General features: G+C 44.1%; 1 protein-coding gene across 3 annotated transcripts in view; it reads left to right on the top strand.

Moving 5' to 3' along the window:
- The window catches only part of st6galnac3 (ST6 (alpha-N-acetyl-neuraminyl-2,3-beta-galactosyl-1,3)-N-acetylgalactosaminide alpha-2,6-sialyltransferase 3), a 278,305-nt gene extending 269,415 nt beyond the window's left edge, over positions 1–8,890 (top strand). For all 3 annotated transcript variants that reach the window (XM_087990259.1, XM_043698678.2, XM_087990260.1), the window contains 2 exons: positions 511–618; positions 7,465–8,890. In XM_087990259.1, the coding sequence (XP_087846385.1) occupies positions 511–618; positions 7,465–7,666 (310 nt within the window). In that variant the 3' untranslated portion in view covers positions 7,667–8,890. The remainder of the gene's footprint in view (positions 1–510; positions 619–7,464) is intronic.
- The last annotated feature ends 13,090 nt before the right edge of the window (positions 8,891–21,980 follow it).

The raw sequence follows: 21,980 nt of genomic DNA, 5'->3' as shown, positions 1-21,980 counted from the left end.
AATATGACCCCATTTGGAGGTACTACTTTGGCTCTATCTTGCTTGTTGGCACCTCAGTTAGATCAACCCTTAAGTTTAAGTCAAGGGATTATAAACCTGTTCACTGCAGCCTGTGTTCAGAAAGATTAGTGTATCCTTACTGAACTGCAATGCCCAGAACTGTGTGCAACACAGTGAATGGGTCCGAATCAGATCTCTGCACAGCTAGAATGTAACGTCCACAGCTCTGAGCCCAAAATGCTCACTTCATTTTTTTCTCTGACTGTGTATATGTCTGATTATAGTCTTGCACGGTGCTTTTTTTTCCTCCTTGTTTCTAAAATGTTATTCCGAAGACACTGCAGGCTGCAAACTGACAGACGTTGAGAGCTGAGGATAAATAATTCAAACAGCCTGTCAAAAGTTGTGACATTTTCCATCGCCTGCCTGAGAGTACTTTATGAGGTGGGTTTGAAGATATGCTAACAGGCAATTGTTTTAAAGTGTTCTCTCCTGTTCTTGCTCTAACAGGATGCAGTCAGGTACTTACCTGAGCACTGGCTGGTTCACACTCCTGCTGGCCATGGATGTCTGCCAGAAAATCCATATCTTTGGAATGATTAATGATACCTACTGCAGGTAAGATGGGCCAAAATAGATCTTTTTTTCCCTGTTATAGGGGAGGAACAGGGGGCTTTCAAAACTAGGGCCTATCACTGAAGGATCAGCACTATAGAGTCATAGAACCATATAGCAAAGTCCAACTCGCCCATGCCGACCACATTTCCCAAACTAAACTCGTCCCACTTGTCAGTGTTTGGCCCATAGCCTTCCAAATCTTTCCTATTCATGTCACTGTCCAAATATCTGTCTCCATTCAGTCCCACACTCGGGCCTGAGCTGAACAGCCAAATCAGAAATTGCTGGAAAAGCTCAGCAGATCTAGCAGCATCTCTGGAGAGAAATTAGGTCGAATAAAACTTCCCCATACCTCTCCTGAGTTCAACAATCTAGCTGACGCTCCACTGGCAGCGTCAATGGAGTGCTGCACTGTCAGATGTACCATCTTTCCAATCTGATAGTAAGTCCACGTGCCATGTCCATCTCGGGGAGACTCAAAGATCTCTTGGCTCAGCTGTGAAATAGAACAACATTTGTCCCTCAATTCATATCATAAAAGGGATTAAAATGAAAATACAGAACTGCGGGTAGTGGAAATCTGAAACAAAAGCAGCGTGCAATTCTGGTCTCCTTCCTATCGGAAAGATGTTGTGAAACTTGAAAGGGTTCACAAAAAATTTACAAGGATGTTGCCAGGGTTGGAGGAGAGGCTGAACAAGCTGGGGCTGTTTTCCCTGGAGCGTCGGTGGCTGAAGGGTGACCTTATAGAGGTTTAAAAAATTATGAGGGGCATGGATAGGATAAATAGACAAAGTCTTTTCCCTGGGGTCGGGGAGTCCAGAACTAGAGGGCATAGGTTTAGGGTGAGAGGGGAAAGATATAAAAGAGAACTACGGGACAACTTTTTCACACAGAGGGTGGTACGTGTATGGAATGAGCTGCCAGCGGAAGTGGTGGAGGCTGGTACAATTGCAACATTTAAGAGGCATTTGGATGGGTATATGAATAGGAAGGGTTTGGAGGGATATGGGCCGGATGCTGGCAGGTGGGACTAGATTGGGTTGGGATACCTGGTCGGCATGAACGGGTTGGACCGAAGGGTCTGTTTCCATGTTGTACATCTCTATGACTCTAATATCTGGCAGGATTTGTATGGAGTGACCCCCAGGATATTCCAGACTATGGAGGTTCATGTGGAGTAGAAATACCCACATTGTTCAGTTGGGCTGAATTGAACCTGTTTATGTACTTTGAAGGTTATTTAATTGATTGAAGGCCATCTATGAAGGGAAGGATGGGATCAGAGCGGGAGACACCCACAGCAGGTATACTGACTTTGCAACAATCTAGATCTGGATGTTCTGATGGTAAAATGATAGAAGCTATTTGTATGTCACCCTTTCTGAGCCTAGAATGTTCCAGCCTGCTCACTATCAGTAAAGTGAAGCTACTTTGACAGGAAGTGCAGAAGTCAATTGACAGTTTAACAAAATTGTCAAAATTCTAACTGGAGGAGACCAACACCAGATATCATGGTTTAAGGATACGATAAGGATTTGGAAGAGGAGAAGGACAGAACGCCCCTAGTCCTCACCTTCCACCCAACAATCTTTGGTACATCACATCAGCCTCCACCATTTCCGCCACCTACAAATGGACCCCACCACCAGAGATGTATTTCCCTCCTCACCCCTATCTGCTTTCCGCAAAGACCGTTCCCTCTGCGACTATCTGGTCTGGCCCACGTCCCCGAACAGCCCACTCTCCCTTCACGGCAGCTTCCCTGCCACCGCAGGAATTGCAAAACCTTAGCCCACACCTCCCCCCTCACCTCTGTCCAAAGCCCCAAAGGAGCCTTCCACATCCATCAAAGTTTCACCTGCATTTCCACAAAATGTCATTTACTGTATCCGTTGCTCCCGATACAGTATCCTCTACACTGGGGAGACAGGATGCCTACTCGCAGAGCACTTCAGAGAACATCTCCGGGATACCTGCACCAACCAAACTCAACGCACCATGGCTGAACACTTTAACTCTCCCTCCCACTCCGCCAAGGACATGCAGGACCTGGGCCTCCTCAATCACCGCTCCCTCACCACCTGATGCCTGGAAGAAGAACGCCTCATCTTCCGCCTCAGAACCCTTCAACGCCATGGCATTAATGTGGATTTCACCAGTTTCCTCATTTCCCTCCACCTTACCCAGTTCCAACCATCCAGCTTAGCACCGTCCACATGACCTGTCCCACCTGTCCATCTTCCTTCCCACCTATCCACTCCATCCTCCTTTCCATCGTTTCACCTGCTCCTCGGATGCTGCCTGTCCTGCTGTGCTTTTCCAGCACCACACTCTTGACTCTAACCTCCAGCATCTGCAATTCCATCTTTCACCGAGAGGAGCTGTTTCTTCACCCAGAGAGAGGTGAGCCTGTGGAAACCTTTACCGCAGAAAGAAGTTGAGGCCAAAACATTGAAGATTTTCATGAGGGAGTTAGATATCGTTCTGAGGGCTTAGGGCATCAAAGGATATAGGAAAAAGCAGCAATCGAGTACTGAGTTGGATGATTATCCATGATTATATTGAATGATGCAGCAGGCTCAAAGGGCTGAATGGCCTACTCCTTTTCCTACTTTTTTTGTTTCTGTGACATACAATAAGGTGCCAATGACAGCAGTGTTTTAACAGATTGGTTTTGTGAGGTTGGGGGAGGGGTAAATATTGGTCCAGACACTGGAGCAAGATGGCCTTGCCCTTTTTCGTCAAAGTCCCATGGAATATTTTACCAAGGAGGGAAATCAGGGCCTTGTTTCAACATTAGAATACTTTACAGTGTGGAAACAGGTCCTTCGGCCCAACAAGTCCACACCGACCCGCCGAAGCGCAACCCACCCATATCCCTACATTTACCCCTTACCTAACACTACGGACAATTTAGCATGGCCAATTCACCTAACCTGCACATCTTTGGACTGTGGGAGGAAACCGGAGCACCCGGAGGAAACCCACACAGACACGGGGAGAATGTGCAAACTCCACACAGACAGTCGCCTGAGGCGGGAATTGAACCCGGGTCTTTGGCGCTGTGAGGCAGCAGTGCTAACCACTGTGCCACCGTGCCGTCCACAACAATACAATATCTTTTGGATGGAGATATTACATGGGGTTTTATTGTCCTTGTTGTCAAATCTATGGCATCACCCTTCCCTCTCCACCCTAAAGTTACCCAAGCTGCTTTAATTCTGACCATGAATGAATCTTCAGATGTTTTCCTAATCAACCTGCTCAGAGATGTTGTTGTATACTGCTGGGGGGGTGTTGAACTTGGACCTGACCCTCCTGGCCCAGAGGTAGAGAGGCTACCACTATGCCACAAGGACCATATAAGCGAATCTCCAATCTACATCAACCCAACATTGTCAGCTGTACCTTCAGCTATCTCAGGTCTAAGCTCTAGTCTTCCCGTCCTATTTCCCTCTCCTCACATCTATCCTCCTTTAGGATGCTCCCGAATGTTGACTGAGATTACCATGAAGGATTCTCCTTCTTAACCTCACCCCTTGCCTGAGCTTAAACCCATCCCCTCTATTGAAAGAGCATCCCTCTGCTCCTCTGAGACAATGAAAACTTTACCTTTAATGACTAACTCTTTCCTGTCTTTAGGAACATTTGCCTTAGTGTCTCCTTATGCAACTCCATGTCAAATTTTATCCAAGTCTCTGAAGTACTTTTGGGCAGTTTACTATATTCTAAAAGCACTACTTAAATGCAAGTTGCTGTTATAGCAAGTGTTGGAAAAAGTCTGGTCTGAAAACACTTGCCAGAAATGCAGATATGCAGGAACTGAGGAATCATAATTAAGTATCAGCACCCATTATAATCAATGTAAGAAATGACAAGGGTATTGACAGTGAACTATACAGTCTCCTGATACTATGGATCATTATATGTCAAATAAAATGGTAACAAACACATTTATTTGTTCTCTAGATCAGTAATAATCTGGTTACTTGAACATGTTGCTCACTTTTTTTAAGTATGTAAACAATGACAATGAATTTTCTAACAATCAGCAATGGTTTGTTGGTATCGCTATATCCTTACATCAGGATTCTTTAACTGAATTCACATTCCACCATCTGGGACATGAACCAGGCACCCAGAACATTAGCTGAGTTTCTGATTTATGAGTGATCGTAACACTAGGCCATCCCCTCCCCAAAGTGCAGCTCCCAACTCTTGATCCACTGTCCCAGATCATTAGCTGACAAGAGCTGTCCTAACACTGATAATGAAGGGAGACTGAGGAACCCACCACAATGCTTTGCATGAGAAATGGTTCCGAAATACATAAACCATTGCTGAATGTTCGACTAACAGTACATTGCGATAGCATCGACTGTCCTAACTCACAGCCACATTCACTTGGGGCCAATGGACTTGTTTTCAGGAGCAGAAATACCCCTTACCCTGGGATCACAAGCCAATACTACCAACTTGGCTGAGACCACGGAAACCTCCTGGTCTGTAAGCTACTGGGTTGACCTACTGCTGCCTTAAGAGAAACCTTAAGAACAGCAAGCAAATGGTAGCCAGTGGCTTAGTGGTATTATAGCTGCATGGTTAATCAAGAGACCCAGGTAATGTTCTGGTAGACCTGGGTTCGAATCCAGCCATTGTAGATGGTGGAATTTGAGTTTCATTAAAGAATACGGACTTCAGGAGTCTAATGATGACCATGAATCCACTGGGGAAGAACCCATCTGGTTCACAAATGCCCTTTCTTACCTGGTCTGGGATATAGGCCCATGGCAATGTGGTTGACTCTGAACTACCCTCGGGGCAAATGGGGATGGGCAATAAATGTTGGCTTAGCCAGAGACACTCACATCATGTAAATGAGTGAAAGAAAAGAATGGGTAGTGAAGATTGTCACTGGAATGAGTTAGGGAACTTATTATTGTTGGGTTTCTGCACCTTTACAAAAACTTACACTCAAATATCATACCATCACGCTCGGAGTTAAAATGAATCAGTCAGCCTTTATCCCTTTTGTTAAAGCTTCACGTTTTGGCTGATGGCTGTTGCATAGGAGTTTGTTTCACGTGCCTTCAAGGCAGGACATTGAGCTCAACACTGCCCCACGCCATGGTATATAACTCTCACACACTGCTGTGGGAGCGGCCCATTGAACAAGGTACTATCCTTTAGCTGGAGTATTAAATTGAGGGTGAGAAAAGAATGTTGTTCCTTGCTGTTTGTGGACAGTGCATTGTCTGTGAAAATGTTTCCTCTGGTTTGCCGTTCCATGAAACTATTTAAGGTGGTTCCCATCCAGTTTGTTACTGTAACTCTCCTTTTGAGAGGTCTGATAATGCACATGTATTGGGGATAGGTTTGCTTATGAGTCAAAACCTTGTGAAACTCAACTCCCGGTCTAGAAGCCTGAGCACATAATCCAGGTTCCCATTCCAGTGCAGTATTGAGCGGGCCTCACACTGTTGCACATTCTATTTTTCACAACATGCATTACAATAAGAGACATTAAAACAGGGCGAAAGTGAGGACTGCAAATGCTAGAGATCAGAGTCTAGATCAGAGTGGTGCTGGAAAAGCACAGCAGGTCAGGCAGCATCCGAGGAGCAGGAAAATCGATGATTCGGGCAAAAGCCCTTCATCAGGAATGATGAAGGGCTTTTGCCCAAAACATCGATTTTCCTGCTCCTCGGATGCTGCTTGACCTGCAGTGCTTTTCCAGCACCACTTTAATCAAGACATTAAAATAATGCCCTATTTGTCCTTTTAGATGGATGTAAGTCATCTCTTGACGCTGTATTTTGAAGAACAGCAGAAGAGATCTCTCTGACTCATATTTATCCCTTGAGCAAACTCACTAAAGGACATTATCTCATTGGTCAATGTGGAATCTAGCTGTGGGCAAATTAGATGCAGTGTTTCCAACATTTCAGCCATGTCTACTCTTCAGAAATACTTCACTGGCGATAAAAAATTCTTGGATATTCTTAAGGCACACAATGTTTCGCTTTTCCAGTGAGTATAAACCTTAGAAACATTTATAGCCGGGAGTGTGGTGCTGGAAAAGCATGGCAGGTCAGGCAGCATCCAAAGAACAGGAGAATCAATGTTTCGGGCATAAGTCCTTCATCAGGAATGATGAAGGGCTTATGCCCAAAACATTAATTCTCCCGCTCATTGGATGCTCCTTGACCTGCTGTGCTTTTCCAGCACCACACCCTCGACTCTGATCTCCAGCATCTGCTGTCCTCACTTTCTCTTAGAAACATTTATAGGCAACACCAAGGTTTTGAATATTGCTGAAAAACTTTTGTTGAATCCTTTCACTTTGCACTCATCAGGACAATTTGCAAGAACTGCCAATGTACAAGGAAAGCAACATTTCTGCACCACAATTTCTGCACCTTAAGAATATCCAAGACTTTTTTATCGCCAGCGAAGTATTTCTGAAGAGTAGACATGGCTGAAATGTTGGAAACACTGCATCTAATAGGAGGATTGTCAGTCATGGTCTAATGATCTCTCTGACGACACTGCCACCAATCAGACTCCACTTACCACCATTCAGCACTCTCCTCTTATACTGCTAAAATGTTGTTTTCCTTTTGCAAATTGTCTTGATGAGTACACAATGCATCTACAAAATGAATCTTTTTCTCTGTGATACTCAAATTCTACATGAGCTAACAGTTAGTTGCATATCTTGCTGTCCCCTTAAAGACCAACTTTGTTTTCTGACTTTAAAGCTGCTGAGATTGTGATAAAGCAAGGCTGGAAGCAATGCAATCAAAAAAATGTCATTGACGACTTGTTTTTCTGATTTCACAGAGCTGAAGGGCGTAAGAAAGTTCCTTATCATTACTATGAAGCTGGGAGTCAAGATGAGTGTGAGAAGTATGCCATTCACGAAAATGCCCTCCGTGGAGGTCACCGATTTATTACTGAGAAGGCCGTCTTTGCAAAGTGGGCCAAGACTCACAACATAACCTTCTCACACCCAGCCAGCATCTATCCTGAATCAGGCTCTTAGATTGCTGGACCACACCAACAGCACAGAGAGAACAAGGTCATTGTCGCTCCATTATATTCACTGTGGAATCATTTCTCCTTCTATTGTCTGTCTGAGGACCGCATAAGGTTTCACACACACCTGAACAAACCCTTTACAGCTGTCATGAAAGGAAGAGGAAAGAAAGCCAGCAACCATTATAAGTATTCATTTTTCACTGCTATGGTGCTGTATATTAAAGAGAAGCACTTTAAGTATTGACATCACTGCATCCAACAAAGTTTAAATTACACTCTGTGTTTTAAATGTGATGTAGATGATCAATATGATGGAGGACTCAGATAGACATGAGCCTTTTAAGCTTGACACCTCAACTCTGAGCCAGCTCAGGAAATTGGAGGTTTCCTCATGGTAATGTTGCTACGTGAATTAAATTACAATGTACCAGAATCGAGTTCTACTGAGCAGCACATTGTTAAGGGGGGCAGTCTCTAATTGATCATCATATCAGTGTGACAGGCTACGAGCTGGATATTCTGTGATGCACCTCTCTAATTCTCCAGAAGTCTGTCCAGCATTAACAAGGCGCAAGTCAGGAGTTTGATGGAATACTCCCAACTTCTTTAATAAGTGCAACTCCAACAACACTCAAGCTTGACAAAATATAGGACAAAGCAACCTATTTGATTGGACTACTGCCCAGCAACTTAAACATTCACTCTCTTTACCACCGATGCTCAGGATCTCCATCTGCAAGATGCAACAACTTGTCAAGGCATTTATTTTGACAAACTCATGTACTCTAATACCTAGAAAGATGAGGACAGTGGATACATTAGCCATCACTTGCACGCTCTCTTCCAACTCACACACCATCCTGATTTGGAAATCTATTGTTATTCCTTAACCATCAATGTGTCAAAGTTCTGCAACTCCCTTCCCAACAGCACTGTGGGTCTACCTACACCACATGAGCTGCAGTGGTTCAAGAAGGGACCTTATTAGTTTTGGAAAGTTGAGGTTGAAACTTTATTGCTGGAACAGCACAGCAGGTCAGGCAGCATCCAGGGAACAGGAGATTCGACGTTTCGGGCACAGGCCCTTCTTCAGGAATGAGCAGAGAGTGTTCAGCAGGAGAAGATAAAAGGTAGGGAGGAGGGACTTGGAGGAGGGGCGTTGGAAATGTGATGGGTGGAAAGAGGTCAAGGTGAGGGTGATAGGTTGGAGTAGGATGGAGGCGGAGAGGTCAAGAAGAAGACTGCAGGTCAGGAAGGCGGTGCCGGGCTGGAGGGATTCGGCTGAGACAAGGTGGGGGGAGGGGGGATGAAGAAACTGGTGAAGTCCAAGTTCATCCCCTGTGGTTGGAGGGTTCCCAGTCGGAAGATAAGACGCTCCTCCTCCGACCGTCGCGTTGTTGTGGTTTGGCGGTGGATGAGTCCAATGACCTGCATATCCTCGGTGGAGTGGGAGGGGGAGTTGAAATGCTGTGCTACAGGGTGGTTGGGTTGGTTCGTCCGGGTGGCCCAGAGGTGCTCTCTGAATCGCTCCGCAAGTAGGCGGTGTGGCCTCCTCTATATTGGGGAGACAGGCCGCCTACTTGCGGAGCGATTCAGAGGCAGCCGGTGTGGCCTCCTCTATATTGGGGAGACAGGCCACCTACTTGCGGAGCGATTCAGAGGCAGCCGGTGTGGCCTCCTCTATATTGGGGAGACAGGCCGCCTACTTGCGGAGCGATTCAGAGGCAGCCGGTGTGGCCTCCTCTATATTGGGGAGACAGGCCGCCTACTTGCGGAGCGATTCAGAGGCAGCCGGTGTGGCCTCCTCTATATTGGGGAGACAGGCCGCCTACTTGCGGAGCGATTCAGAGGCAGCCGGTGTGGCCTCCTCTATATTGGGGAGACAGGCCGCCTACTTGCGGAGCGATTCAGAGAGTTGTTGTTGACACTGCGCCCATTCTGGGAAGTAGTATTCCATCACACTCCTGACCTTTAGAGAGGCTTTGGCAAGCCAGGAGGTCAGTTACTCGCCACAGTATCCCCAGCCTCTGACCTGCTCTTATAGCCACTGTATTTATATGGTGTGTCCAGTTGAGTTTCTGGTGAACGGTAATCCCTCCATTTAGATCCCCAGATGATTGCGGGCCCTTCAGATTAGTTTGTTAGATTAAAGTATCTATTCATTAACCGACTCCTATACATAACTGGGGTTCTCCATCCTACCCACTTGTAACCGTTAATTAACTTGTCATTGAGTCAAAATCCTGGAACTCCATTCCCAACTCCCTCTAAAGATACAAGGAATGTCATTTAGGACTGAGCTGAGGAGAAATTTCTTCACCTCGAGCATGGTGAGCCACAGAGAACGGGTAAGGCCAAACGATTGAATATTTTCAAGGAGTTAGGTGCAGTTCTGAGGGCTAAACGGATCAAAGGCAATGAGGAGACAGCAGCAACAGGGTTGATTTGGCTAATGATCATATTGAATGGTTTGAAGGACCAAATGGCATCCATCTGCTCCTATTTTCTGTGTTTTGTATGTTTCATCCCCTATACCCCACCACACCCAAGCCAGGTGGATCACTGGGCTGCATGAAGCTGGATCAGCACCATCTTCTCTAGTGTGACTGGAGATACACAATAAATGCTGGTCTTGGCAGCGACACCCACTGTCTGGAAATGAATTTCCAAACTCTGTGCCACATTGGCCACATGTAACCCTCTCGTCAGCCATGTTCTTCAAAATCCCTCAATAGGCAACAACTTCTATTTGTGGAAATTCCTTGCTGTTTGAACAAGTTTGAGCAGGTGTGGAGTGAGCACCCAAGAAATGTTTGAAAATGGGTAAAATCAAACCCCTTAGTGAAAATCGTACGCTGGTTAATTGCCTCGGTCTACTCCTATGATGTGTAAAGAAATACTACTTGACGTGAATTATGATTTCCAGTTACTGACTTAAAATACAGTATGTTCTTCATTTTTCTGGGTGACCTTTGAGACAGGATGTCTTTTTTCCCTGGAAACAACTTTTTTTTCGAATTGACATTTTGCGAAATAGCTGCTAAACAGCCCGGAACATAAAAAATGTCAGCAATACATGAAATTTGCCTTATGTTATTGTGAGAAGGAATGAAAATCACATAATCTGGTACGTCAAGGAACACCCCACACAAAAACAATCTCTCTTCTGAGGTCGCAGGTTCCCTATCCTCAGCGTAGAAACTTGGGTGAGGTTTATGCAGCCAGTGCAGCATTGAAGTACTGTGTCCTGTCACAGCCATTGTGTTTGAGGTGGGAGGTTAAACAAAAGCCCTGTCAAAGATTCTGTAGCTCTATTCAAAGAAAGTGAAGGAATTTTTAATCGATGATTTGTCCTCAGTGAACACCACCAGAACAAATGATCGGATCAATGTTGCCAGCCTTATCAAACAGAGACAAAAATACTGGAGTTGGTGGAATCCAATGTAGACGGGCAGGAGACTGGAAGATCACACCAAGCCAGGCAGCATCAGGAGGTGGAGAAGTTAACATTTTGGGGGTAACCCTTCTTAATGAATCTTATCTGATTTCTCATAAGAGAGAGAGATTGCTGGTGGTGGTTTAACCTGAGGATCTCCACACTTCAGGCCAGGGGAGATGGTAACCTCAGCCAGAGTAGGAATTGAACCCATGCTGTTGGCATCACTCAGCATCACAAGATAGCCAGCAGAGCTAACCAACCTCCTTCATGGTAAAGTCACCATAGTGCTGCTCCCTCACAGAGGACCATAGGGCTGCTCCCTCATTGGAGAAAGCAATGACTTCATTGGCTGTTGTAGGAGTCTTCGAGGAGAAAGTGAGGTCTGCAGATGCTGGAGATCAAAGTTGAAACTTTATTGCTGGAACAGCACAGCAGGTCAGGCAGCATCCAGGGAACAGGAGATTCGACGTTTCGGGCACAGGCCCTTCTTCAGGAATCATTCCTGAAGAAGGGCCTGTGCCCGAAACGTCGAATCTCCTGTTCCCTGGATGCTGCCTGACCTGCTGTGCTGTTCCAGCAATAAAGTTTCAACTGTTGTAGGAGTCTGCTGTGTGCGGATTGACTGTCACACTTCCGACATGTGCACATCGTGTGAAAGAGAAGAATGCTGACTCCGCAATTTATTTTTTTGTCTGGACTTGAAACATTAGTTCTGTGACATCTCCACCATACCTGCTGAGCTTCCCTGCACTTCCCAATTTTATTACTCTCTTGTTTCTTATCTGATTAATAAGCACACTGTTGTTCTCCAGAGTGGGTGAGATTAGAGTGGGATGTTTAAAATAACATGAGGACTTTTAGGTGGCAATTCCTATGACCCCACAGGGACAGGAATCCAGGACAAGGGAGAACTAAAATGTTAAAGGTCTGAGCTAAAGCTCAAATGTAAGGAATTCAAACATTTGGGAGAATTTGGAATGAAATGCCTCAGGTAACGTTTAGGTACAATATCAACCAAATCTGTCCTTCTCCTTAAATTTACTCAATGTCCCAGCATCCCTTGCACTCTGGGATAGTGAATTCCACAGATTCACCCCCCCCCCGTTTGAGAGAAATAATTCTTTTTCATCTCTGTTTTAAATCTGCCTCTTCTTATCTTAAAGCTGTGGCCTCTCGTTCGAGTTAACCCCACAAGGGAGACACCTCTTGATGTCAACTTTGTAAATCTCATTGAGCATCTTATGTGCTTCAATTAGATCTGCTCTTGTTCTTTTAACCTGCAGAGAGAATACGCCTAAACTGCTCAATCTCTCCTCACGACCAAACCCCTCATCTCTGGAGTCAGCCAAGTGAAGGAGGGGGGGCAGAGCAGATTAAAAAGTTTGAGGGTTGCCATGGCGCACAAAGTGCTGGAATATCCAAGATGGGCTGAAGGGCCTGCTACTGTAAAGACTGGCTGTGGGATTTGCCAGTTAGGCATTCTTCTTGAACGCTCTGAGCAGCAGTTACTTCCTGGATAACATCCCTTCTCTGCCCTGATAAATCAAGGAACACCGTATCAGATGTGGCAGCATCTGAGGAGAGAAATCAGAATTAATGTTTCAGGGTCAAGTGACCCTTCCTCAGAACTCAACCCCAGAACATTCTCAGGAAGGGTCACTCGATTCGCAGCGTTAACTCTGATTTCTCTTCACAGACCTGCCAGACCTGCTGAGCTTTTCCAGCAATTTCTGTTTTCGTTTCGGATTTCCAGCCCTCGTAGTTCTTTCAGTTTTTCTTAAGGGCCACCTTGGGTTTTTTTTTGTGGGATCTTGCCTTACACAAGCCAATTGCCACATTTGACTATTTTGCAGCAGCGACAATGTCTCAAGTAATGGTTTCCAGAAGACACTGTAAAATACAAAGCTTGCAAGTGCTTCCCCAATCCTAGCATTTCGTTAATGTAAATTTTAATCATTTGTAACTTCTTGATAAATTATCCAGATTACTCCACCTGGCAATTCTGTGCAGCCTTAAATTGTTACAGCATTTCTTTTTCAGATTTGCCAGGTAATAAGTGTTTGATATTAAATTTAATACAGCAGCCTTCAAGATGATACATTGTTAATTGTTTTTAATTTTGTGCTGTACATCATCTGACTTTTCTGTCAGGTTTTACTAACCCTGCATCACCTTCCCAGTCCACTGGTGTTTTTTTTTCTCTTTCTGTGTTATGCCTGCCAATTTTTATTGAAGTAATAAAAAAAGGTGAAAAGGAATATTGTTTTAGAATGTGGTTTTGTGCATAGAGCTTTTACACCCTGAATGTTAAGCGTCAAGTTTTGCAGAATACACCGGCAACATTTCAGTGTGTCAACACTCCCGTTTGGTGAGAAGCTAGCATCATTTTTAATGCAACTGACTCCCACTGCACGTGAAAGGAACAAGGAAGCACAGTTTAGCTAATGCAAAGAAACTCAGAAAACTAACTCTCAGCTAAAGAACATGAGCCTTGTTGAGAAGAAGATGCATTTCATCATAACTTTGTGTCTTGCACCCAACAGGATGGCTCGCAAGAGTACCAATGTTAAGGGGATACAATATTTTATGCTGATTGGTCAGCAAGTGAATTCTGCTTGCTAGACACTTTGTCAAGGACAATGCACCAGCTACATGATGATTGACAACGAACTGCCAAGCATCATTTAAGTTTAACCTAGACATGTTTGGCCCAAAGGAATGACCATGATCCATTTTGTTAAATTGAAACAGACAACAACCATTCTGGGTGGCATAGTGGCTCAGTGGTCAACACTGCTGCCTCACAGCACCAGGGACCCAGGATCGATTCCATCCTCGGGTGACTGTATGTGCGGAGTTTGCATGTTCTCCCCATGTCTCTTTGGGATTCCTCCGGGTGCTCCAGTTTCCTCCCATAGTCCAAAGATGTGCAGGTTAGGTGGATTGCCTATGATAAATTGCCCGTAGTGTCCAGGGAAGTGCAGGGTTGGTGGATTAGCCACAGGAAATGCAGGGATAAGGTAGGGTCTGGGTCTGAGTTAGACACTCTTCAGTCTGGACCTGATGGGCTGAATGGCCTACTTGCACACTGTAGGGATTATATGATTCTCCCATTCATTCTTCAAAGCAATGCTTCAAGCAATCAGAATCCACTTGTCAACAAATCAGCACTCTCCTCCCGTACTATATAAAATATTATTTCTCATTGACACAGGTAATCTTGCAAATACCATGATGAAAGCAAGATGAGAATATTTGGAAAACTTGTGTTAGTGAGTTATGAGAAGATTTGTAGCTCAAGTTGAGGTTCTGGATATAAATTTGCTCGCTGAGCTGGTAGGTTAATTTTCAGATGCTTCGTCACCATACTAGGTAACATCATCAGTGAGCCTCCGGATGAAGCACTGGTGGCATGGCCTGCTTTCTATTTATGTGTTTGGGTGTCCTTGGGTTGGTGACACAATTTCCTGTGGTGATGTCATTTCATGTGGTGATGTCATTTCCTGTGGTGACGTCATTTCCAGTTATTTTTCTCAGGGGGTGGTAAATGGGATCCAAGTCAATGTGCTTGTTGATAGAGTTCCAGTTAGAATGCCATGCTTCCAGGAATTCTCGTGCATGCTTCTGTTTGGCTTATCCTAGGATGGATGTGTTGTTCCAGTCAAAGTGGTATCCATCCTCATCCATTTGTAAGGATACTAGTGAGAGTGGGTCATGTCTTTTTGTGGGTAGTTGATGTTAGTGTGTCCTGGTGGCTAGTTTTCTGCCTGTTTGTCCATTGTAGTATTTGCGTCTTTTCACAATAATACTCAGATTCCTTACCAAAGCACTACAAAGGACCACAATGACTTTGGGCTTATGTGAGCTGGCTTGTGCTTCCTAAATTCACCCCTGAACAGACTGCCTCTAACTTTTAAACAACTCCCCCTAGCCCTAAACTCCCTCACCATCAGAAATGGTCTGTCAACAACTACATTACCAATTCCCTTTAATATTTTAAAAATTTCACAGCTTATTAATCTTCCAAATGCAGTTAATTTGTGTAATCTTTCTGTACAATTGAATCCTATGAAACATAGGAACGTAGAAGATCGGAGCAGGAGGAGCAAGCAATCTGATGATAAGGATGGGAGTCAGTGATTACTAATCCATTTGAAATGCAGTATTTCAACTAGAAAAGTGTGAAAACCAAGTATCAAGAGGAGTGCACTGTAACAGGGTAGAGGTCAGGCTTCAGCTGTATGAAACTCTGGTTCGATCATGTGAAATGCTGTAAATAGCTCTGGGCACTATGCTACAGAGAAGATATGGAGTAGGCTATTTGAGCCAGCTCCTCCATTCATCACAATCATGGTTGATTGTCCAACTCAGTAGCCTAATTCTGATTTCTCCCCATATTGACCCCATTCACCCCAACTGCTATATCTAGCCGCCTCTTGCATACATTCATCATTTTGGCATCAACTGCTTCTTGAGGTAAGGAATACTACAGGCTCACCACTCTCTGGATGAAGATATTTCTCCTCATCTCAGTCCTAAATAGCCTACTCCATATCCTCTCTGTAGCATAGTGCCCAGAGCTATTTACAGCATTTCACATGATCGAACCAGAGTTTCATACAGCTGAAGCCTGACTTCTACCCTGTTACAGTGCACTCCTCTTGATACTTGGTTTTCACACTTTTCTAGTTGAAATACTGCATTTCAAATGGATTAGTAATCACTGACTCCCATCCTTATCATCAGATTGCTTGCTCCTAGCAGTGCTAGGAGAGCATTTTAACAACGCTTTTAAGAAAGTAGCTATTTCGCCCAAATATCCATTAAATATGAAATTAGCCAGATGTATAATGTAGAAGCGGGTGACCACTTTGAAGATGGTGACCGTAATAATAGTCAGATTTTGCATCATTATGGAAAGGATAGCATTAGAACTGGAGTTTGAAATTGGGATAAGACTAATTATATGGAGCTGGGAAGTGATCTAGTCAATTGGATACAGCTACTTGAAGGAGAATCAATACAAGGTATTTGTAAAGTTACAGAGATGCATGGCACGGAAACAGACCCTCCGGTCCAACTCATCCATGCTGACCAGATATCCTAAATAAATCTTGTCCCATTTCCCAGCACTTGGCCCATCTCACTCTAAACACTTCCTATTCATATACCATTCCAGATGCCTTTTAAATGTTGTAATTGTACCAGCCTCTACCACTTTCTCTGGAAGCTTATTCCATACACGCATCACCCTCTGCCTGAAAAATTTGCCCCTTAGGTCCCTTTTAAATCTTTCCCCTCTCACTTTAAACTATGCCCTCCAATTTTGGACTCTCCCCACCCCAGGGAAAAGGCCTTGTCTATTTACCCTATCCATTCCCCTCATGATTTTATAAACCTCTATAAGGTCACCCCTCAGCCTCTGATACTCCAGGGAAAACAGCCCCAGCATACTCAGCCTCTCCCTATAGCACAAACCCTCCAATCCTGGCAAGATCCTTGTAAATGTTTTCTAAATCCTTTCAGGTTTACAAAGGGTTGGAGGGTTTCAACACGCATTGGTCAGAGGTCTCCAATCCAAAAAACAAAGTCCTGCCACTACCCTCTGTCTCCTATCTTTAAGCCAACTTTTTATCCAGTTAGCTAGCTCCCCCGGATCCCATGTGACCAAACCTTGCTAACCAGTCTACCATGTGGAGCCTTGTCAAAGGCCTTACTGAAGTCCATACAGACAACATGTACCACTCTGCCTTCATCAATCCTCTTTGTCACCTCTTCAAAAAACTGAATCAAGTTTGTGAGTCATGATTTTACACGCATAAAGCCATGTTGATTATCCCCATGTTGATTAGCCCTTACCTTTCCAAATGCATTAAATCCATCCATCAGAATCCTCTGCACTTACCCACCACTGGTGTCAGGCTCACCGGTCTGTAGTTCCCTGGCTTTTCCTTATCACCTTTTAAAAATAATGGCACCACATTAGCCAGTCTTCAGTCTTCTGGCATTTCAACCATGGCTGCCGTTGATACAAACATCTCAGCAAGGGACCCAGCAATATCTTCCCTATCTTCCCACAGAGTTCTGGGATACACTTAGTCAGGTCCTGGGGATCTATCTACCATTATTCATTTTCTGAGCTCCATTTCTGGACTATGGACACTTTTCAAGACCTCACCATTTATTTCCCCAAGTTCTCCAGCTTCCATATCCTTCTGTACATATAGATGTGTTCACATGAAGAGAAGGAGTGACCTGCCAAATCGAGAAATGTCTGGTTTTGCAGAAGGATACAGGGTAAGACAGAGCAGAAAACGGAAGAAACTTTTGGGCAGACACAAAACTTACTTAATACAATGGACAGCCTAGAGATTTATAGAAAGTGCAGAGGTGGAAATAAAGGATATCAGGAAAGCACAGGAAGAGGGTATGAGGAAATGTTGGCAGCAAAATCATGGAAAACCCAAAATATTCTATCAGTAGGTTCAGAGCAAGAGGATAGCTAAGGAAAGAGTCATGATTTGGAGATACCAGTATTGGACTGGGGTGTACAAAGCTGTGTACACCCACAACCACCTGATGAAGAAGCAGCACTCCAAAAGCTAGTGCTTCAAAACAAACATGTTGGACTGTAACCTGGTGTTGTGTGATTTTTAACTAAGGAAAGGGTAACACCTTACCAGAGTTGCACAAAGGAAGTTGTGCATTGATGCAGAAGGTGTGGGCAGTGTTCTTAATGAGCGCCTTGTCACTGAATTTATAAAGGGGAGGAATGATAGAGACAATCAAGTTAAAGGAGAGGTGTGTGAAATATTAGGTACAATGAGCATAATGTGTGAGGAAGTACATGAGGGATTGACACACCCGGAGGTGGATAATTAACCAGGGCCAGACAGATTGTATCCCAAGCTGTTCAAATTAAGAACATAAGAACTAGCTGCAGGAGTAAACAATTCAGTCCCTAGAGCCTGCTTCTCTGTTGGAAATGGCCAGGCTGATCTCATCTTAGCCTCAACTCCACTTTGCTGCCTCTCTCCTCACAAGAGAACTAAAGTTCAACAAATCATTGAATCCCTACAGTGCACATAGAGGCACTTTGGCCCATCGAGAATGCACCTAACCCCCTGAAGAGCACCCCACCCCCACATTTCCTGTGACTAGCCTGCACATCCCTGGACACTATGGACAATTTAGCCTGCCCAATCCACCTAACCTGCACATCTTTGACTGTGTGAGGAACCCAGAGTACCTAGAGGAAACCAGGGAGATTGTGCAAACTCCACACAGTCGCCTGTGGGCGGAATCAAACCTGGATCCCTGGTGTTGTGAGGCTAACAAGAGGGTGGTGCAGTGGATGTTGTCTGATAGATTTTAGGAAAGTATTTGACAAAGTCTCACACAGCAGATTGGTAAGAAAAATAAAAACTCATAGGATATGAGGGAATGTGGCAGGTAAGATCCAAAATTGACTCAGTGGCAGGAAACAAATAAACACATCTTTTGGCAGTGTTTTACAACATGAAATCTATCTTTCTCACATTACTCCTTAACATCATAATCTGTTTATTCCATTCGTAATTGTGCCCATCTCAGGGAATAATCCAGAGATCGTAACCATGTGTGACCTATTCTTTTATTTAACACATAGCTCCTGGTACTCTTGTAGAAACGTATAAAATCCTGATGGGACTGGTCGGGTTAGATGTGGGAAGAATGTTCCAGCTGTTGGAGAAGACCAGAACTAGGGGTCACAGTCGAAGAATAAGGGGTAGGCCATTCAGGACTGATATAAGAAAGAATTTCTTCACTCAAAGAGTTGTGAATCTGTGGAATTCTCTCCCATAGGAAGCTGTTGGGGCTAATTTATTAGATTTGTTCAAGAGGGAGCTGGGTGTGGAGCTTGCTGCTAGAGGGACCAAGGGGTATGGAAAGAGGGCAGAAGTGGGATAATGAGATTGCATGATCATGATTGTATTGAATGGTGGTGTAGGCCGGAAGGGCCGAACGGCGTACTCTTGTACCTATTTTCTATATTGCTGCATACGCTCCAATCAGGATCTCTTACTTTCTGTCTCCAATGTGGTTGGTCCCAACATAGATATTCACCACTATCTTTTCCAGCCTGGTAAAGACAGGTTTCACCCTAACAGTAAATAGGTAACTTAATGCAACACGGTGCTGGAAAAGCACAGCAGGTCAGGCAGCATCCGAGGAACAGGAGAATCGACGTTCGGACATAAGGGCTTATGCGAGAAACGTCGAATCTCCTGCTCCTCGGATACTGCCTGACTTGCTGTGCTTTTCCAGCACCACACTCTCGATTCTGATCGCCAATATCAGCAGCCCTCACTCTCTCCTACAACACGAATCCGTCAATCCTCTGCTTTCAGAGCTGCCTCTTGGTTCCCTTCATTATTGAGACAGGTTCACAGCCCATTTAGGGTCAAGATGGCACCTCAGTGTCTGTCTTGCACACAATCAGAGAACCAGCGACATAGTTTTGCCTCAACGTGCTCTGAAGGTGATGCTGGTCCTTGCTAAGCTGCTCTTCAAAGTGGCAGGGGCTTGAAATGAGACCTTTTCGCTAATTTCTCACAAGTCACGCTGATTTCTTTTGCAGCAAACATGAACTGGCACAGAGTTTGTTCAAGAGATTGCAAAAGTACAAATTAACAATCACCTTAGCCTGAAATCAACAAAGAATTTATCGGTAGTCAGTCACATCAACCCCATACACCAATTCGATGTAACCAATTGAGCCAGAAATTTGGGAAGTTTCTGTCAATCTCTACTGCAAAAAGAAGAGTTTTCATTAACTGTCCCAGCTGATAAACCAAAACCAGTGAACATGTAAAAATCAGAGAGAATCCTACACAGAACTCGCCCCTCACTGTTATTGTTGTGAGACTGATTAATCTTAAATCATGACTAGAAAGTTCCTGCAGTGATAGCAATGTTCAAAAATCTCAATCGTCCCAGGGTATTTAAATTGTGCTACATTTACAATCCAACAGACAGGTGCCCTCGGTATAATATTCTTGATCTTGTTGTGTTGCTAAAATATATCTGTTGAGTTAAGGTAAACATTAAGTTTATTTAAGGAAGTGTGGTGGAGGCAGGTTCAACTGAAGCTTTCAAAAGGGCATTGGTTGCTTATTTGGATAGAAATGGTGTGCAGGGAGATAGGGAAAGGGTCAGGGATTGGCACCAGATAATAGAACCAGAGGGTGCCCAATGTACTGAATGGCCTACACTGTAATAAATCAATGATTCTGTTCAGGAACATCTTACTGTGGTTTTATCATGTTGTACCCTGCAGCGTGAATCACTGATAGCTTGTGTTTGGGATGGAGTGCTGTCCCAAGTCCTCCTTCTCCAGGGCCCTATCTAATGAGCAGTGGTAGAGGACAAGCCACCATTGAGTCTTAACAAGAAAAGGCACTTGTCCTCTTGTCCTAGTTTATTGCCTAATAGCCGTAGGTACAAGTTACATTGACTGGTTTGGCATAATGACAAAGACAATCGAAGCCAGAGGTACCAGGTCTGACCCCATCAGGACCTGGTGCTACTTCTCCACTTTATGAGATCATCAGATTGGGTGGAGCCTTAATGCAACATTAACTGTTTGAGAATCAGTATTTTTTACAACACATCTTACCACCCAGCTGCTTTTAGGGAGAGTAGGAGCATGTGACAACGGTTGTTTATTGTGGACACTGACAAAGGACACTGAAACAAAAATGAGAAGCAATTCTATATTTCCATTGGCTTCTTTCGCCACAATACTGAGCTGAGCTTGCTTTTCACACATCTTCACTCATGTCAATTCTAAGGGGGAGTCCAAAGTTATTTGCATGAATTATGAACATTAAAGCTACAGTAGGGAAATATAGTTAAGCTTACCATAGTTTTACCAGCCCATAGAGCTGCTCTCTCATTAAGGAGAGCGTGAGACAGTTGGTGGTGCTTTAACTTGAGGGTCACCATGTCTCTGGTGACAGGAAGAGATTAAGGAGTTGAGAAGGAACTGAACCCATGATTCTAATGGCAGAATCATGGTATCATTCTGCATTTAAGCAAGCCATCCAGCTAACTGAACTAACTGACCCCCATGCAAAGCATTGATGGTCAGCGTATTGGCCACACCTAAGTAGAGAGCAGATAAAATTGGAATCGCTTTGTAAGAACGGTGAGTTCTGAAGTATGCCAGAGTGTTTAAACCTCAAAGGTTTAGCATTCAAGTGTTCAGGAATCAGAATTAATTTGGGAATGGTGTTCCTCCTAAGGCAGGAGAGTTAGCTTTTCTGAAAATGTTATATGTTTTCAGTTAGGAAAAGGGGATAATTGGTGTTGCACTGGTGATGTAACTGTTCTATAGATGCTCTATTCAACAAATAACCACGAAGGACACAAAGACTGATGTATAATGGATGAAGAGATTGCATTATTTATGTCACCACAAATGGCCATTTGATTCACTTTTATTTCAGAACAAGACGTCCAATTTGGACAAAGGACGTCTCAGGAAAATTGCAAATTGGAGGATTATAAATTTAGTACTTGTTTTCTGAATGCACTGTGAAGCAGTAAGGATTATAGATTCCAGTCTTTGCACAACATTTCTCTTTATGTTTGAAGAGTGCAACTGGATGTTTGCGGGGGAGGATAAAGTTTTATCTGAACCTTTCTGGATAAGTTCAAGCCATGAGAGATCTAGAGAGAGGGTGAGCATGATGGAAATGCTGTTTGCTTTTTTCAATGACAGTTTAAGCATCGCAAGTTCTAAGATCCACTAATGGATTGGCAGCTCCTACCTAACGCAAATCAGTTCAATAAGGTGCTTTTTGAGTGCAGCCTCTGGGTGACCAGTTTATTAAAG

Source organism: Chiloscyllium plagiosum, unplaced genomic scaffold (assembly GCF_037043375.1).
Source record: "Chiloscyllium plagiosum isolate Xiang-an unplaced genomic scaffold, Cpla_swu_hap1 HiC_scaffold_9, whole genome shotgun sequence".
In the NCBI taxonomy this organism is placed as follows: Eukaryota; Metazoa; Chordata; class Chondrichthyes; order Orectolobiformes; family Hemiscylliidae; genus Chiloscyllium; species Chiloscyllium plagiosum.
This window is presented reverse-complemented; position numbering and strand designations above follow the sequence as displayed.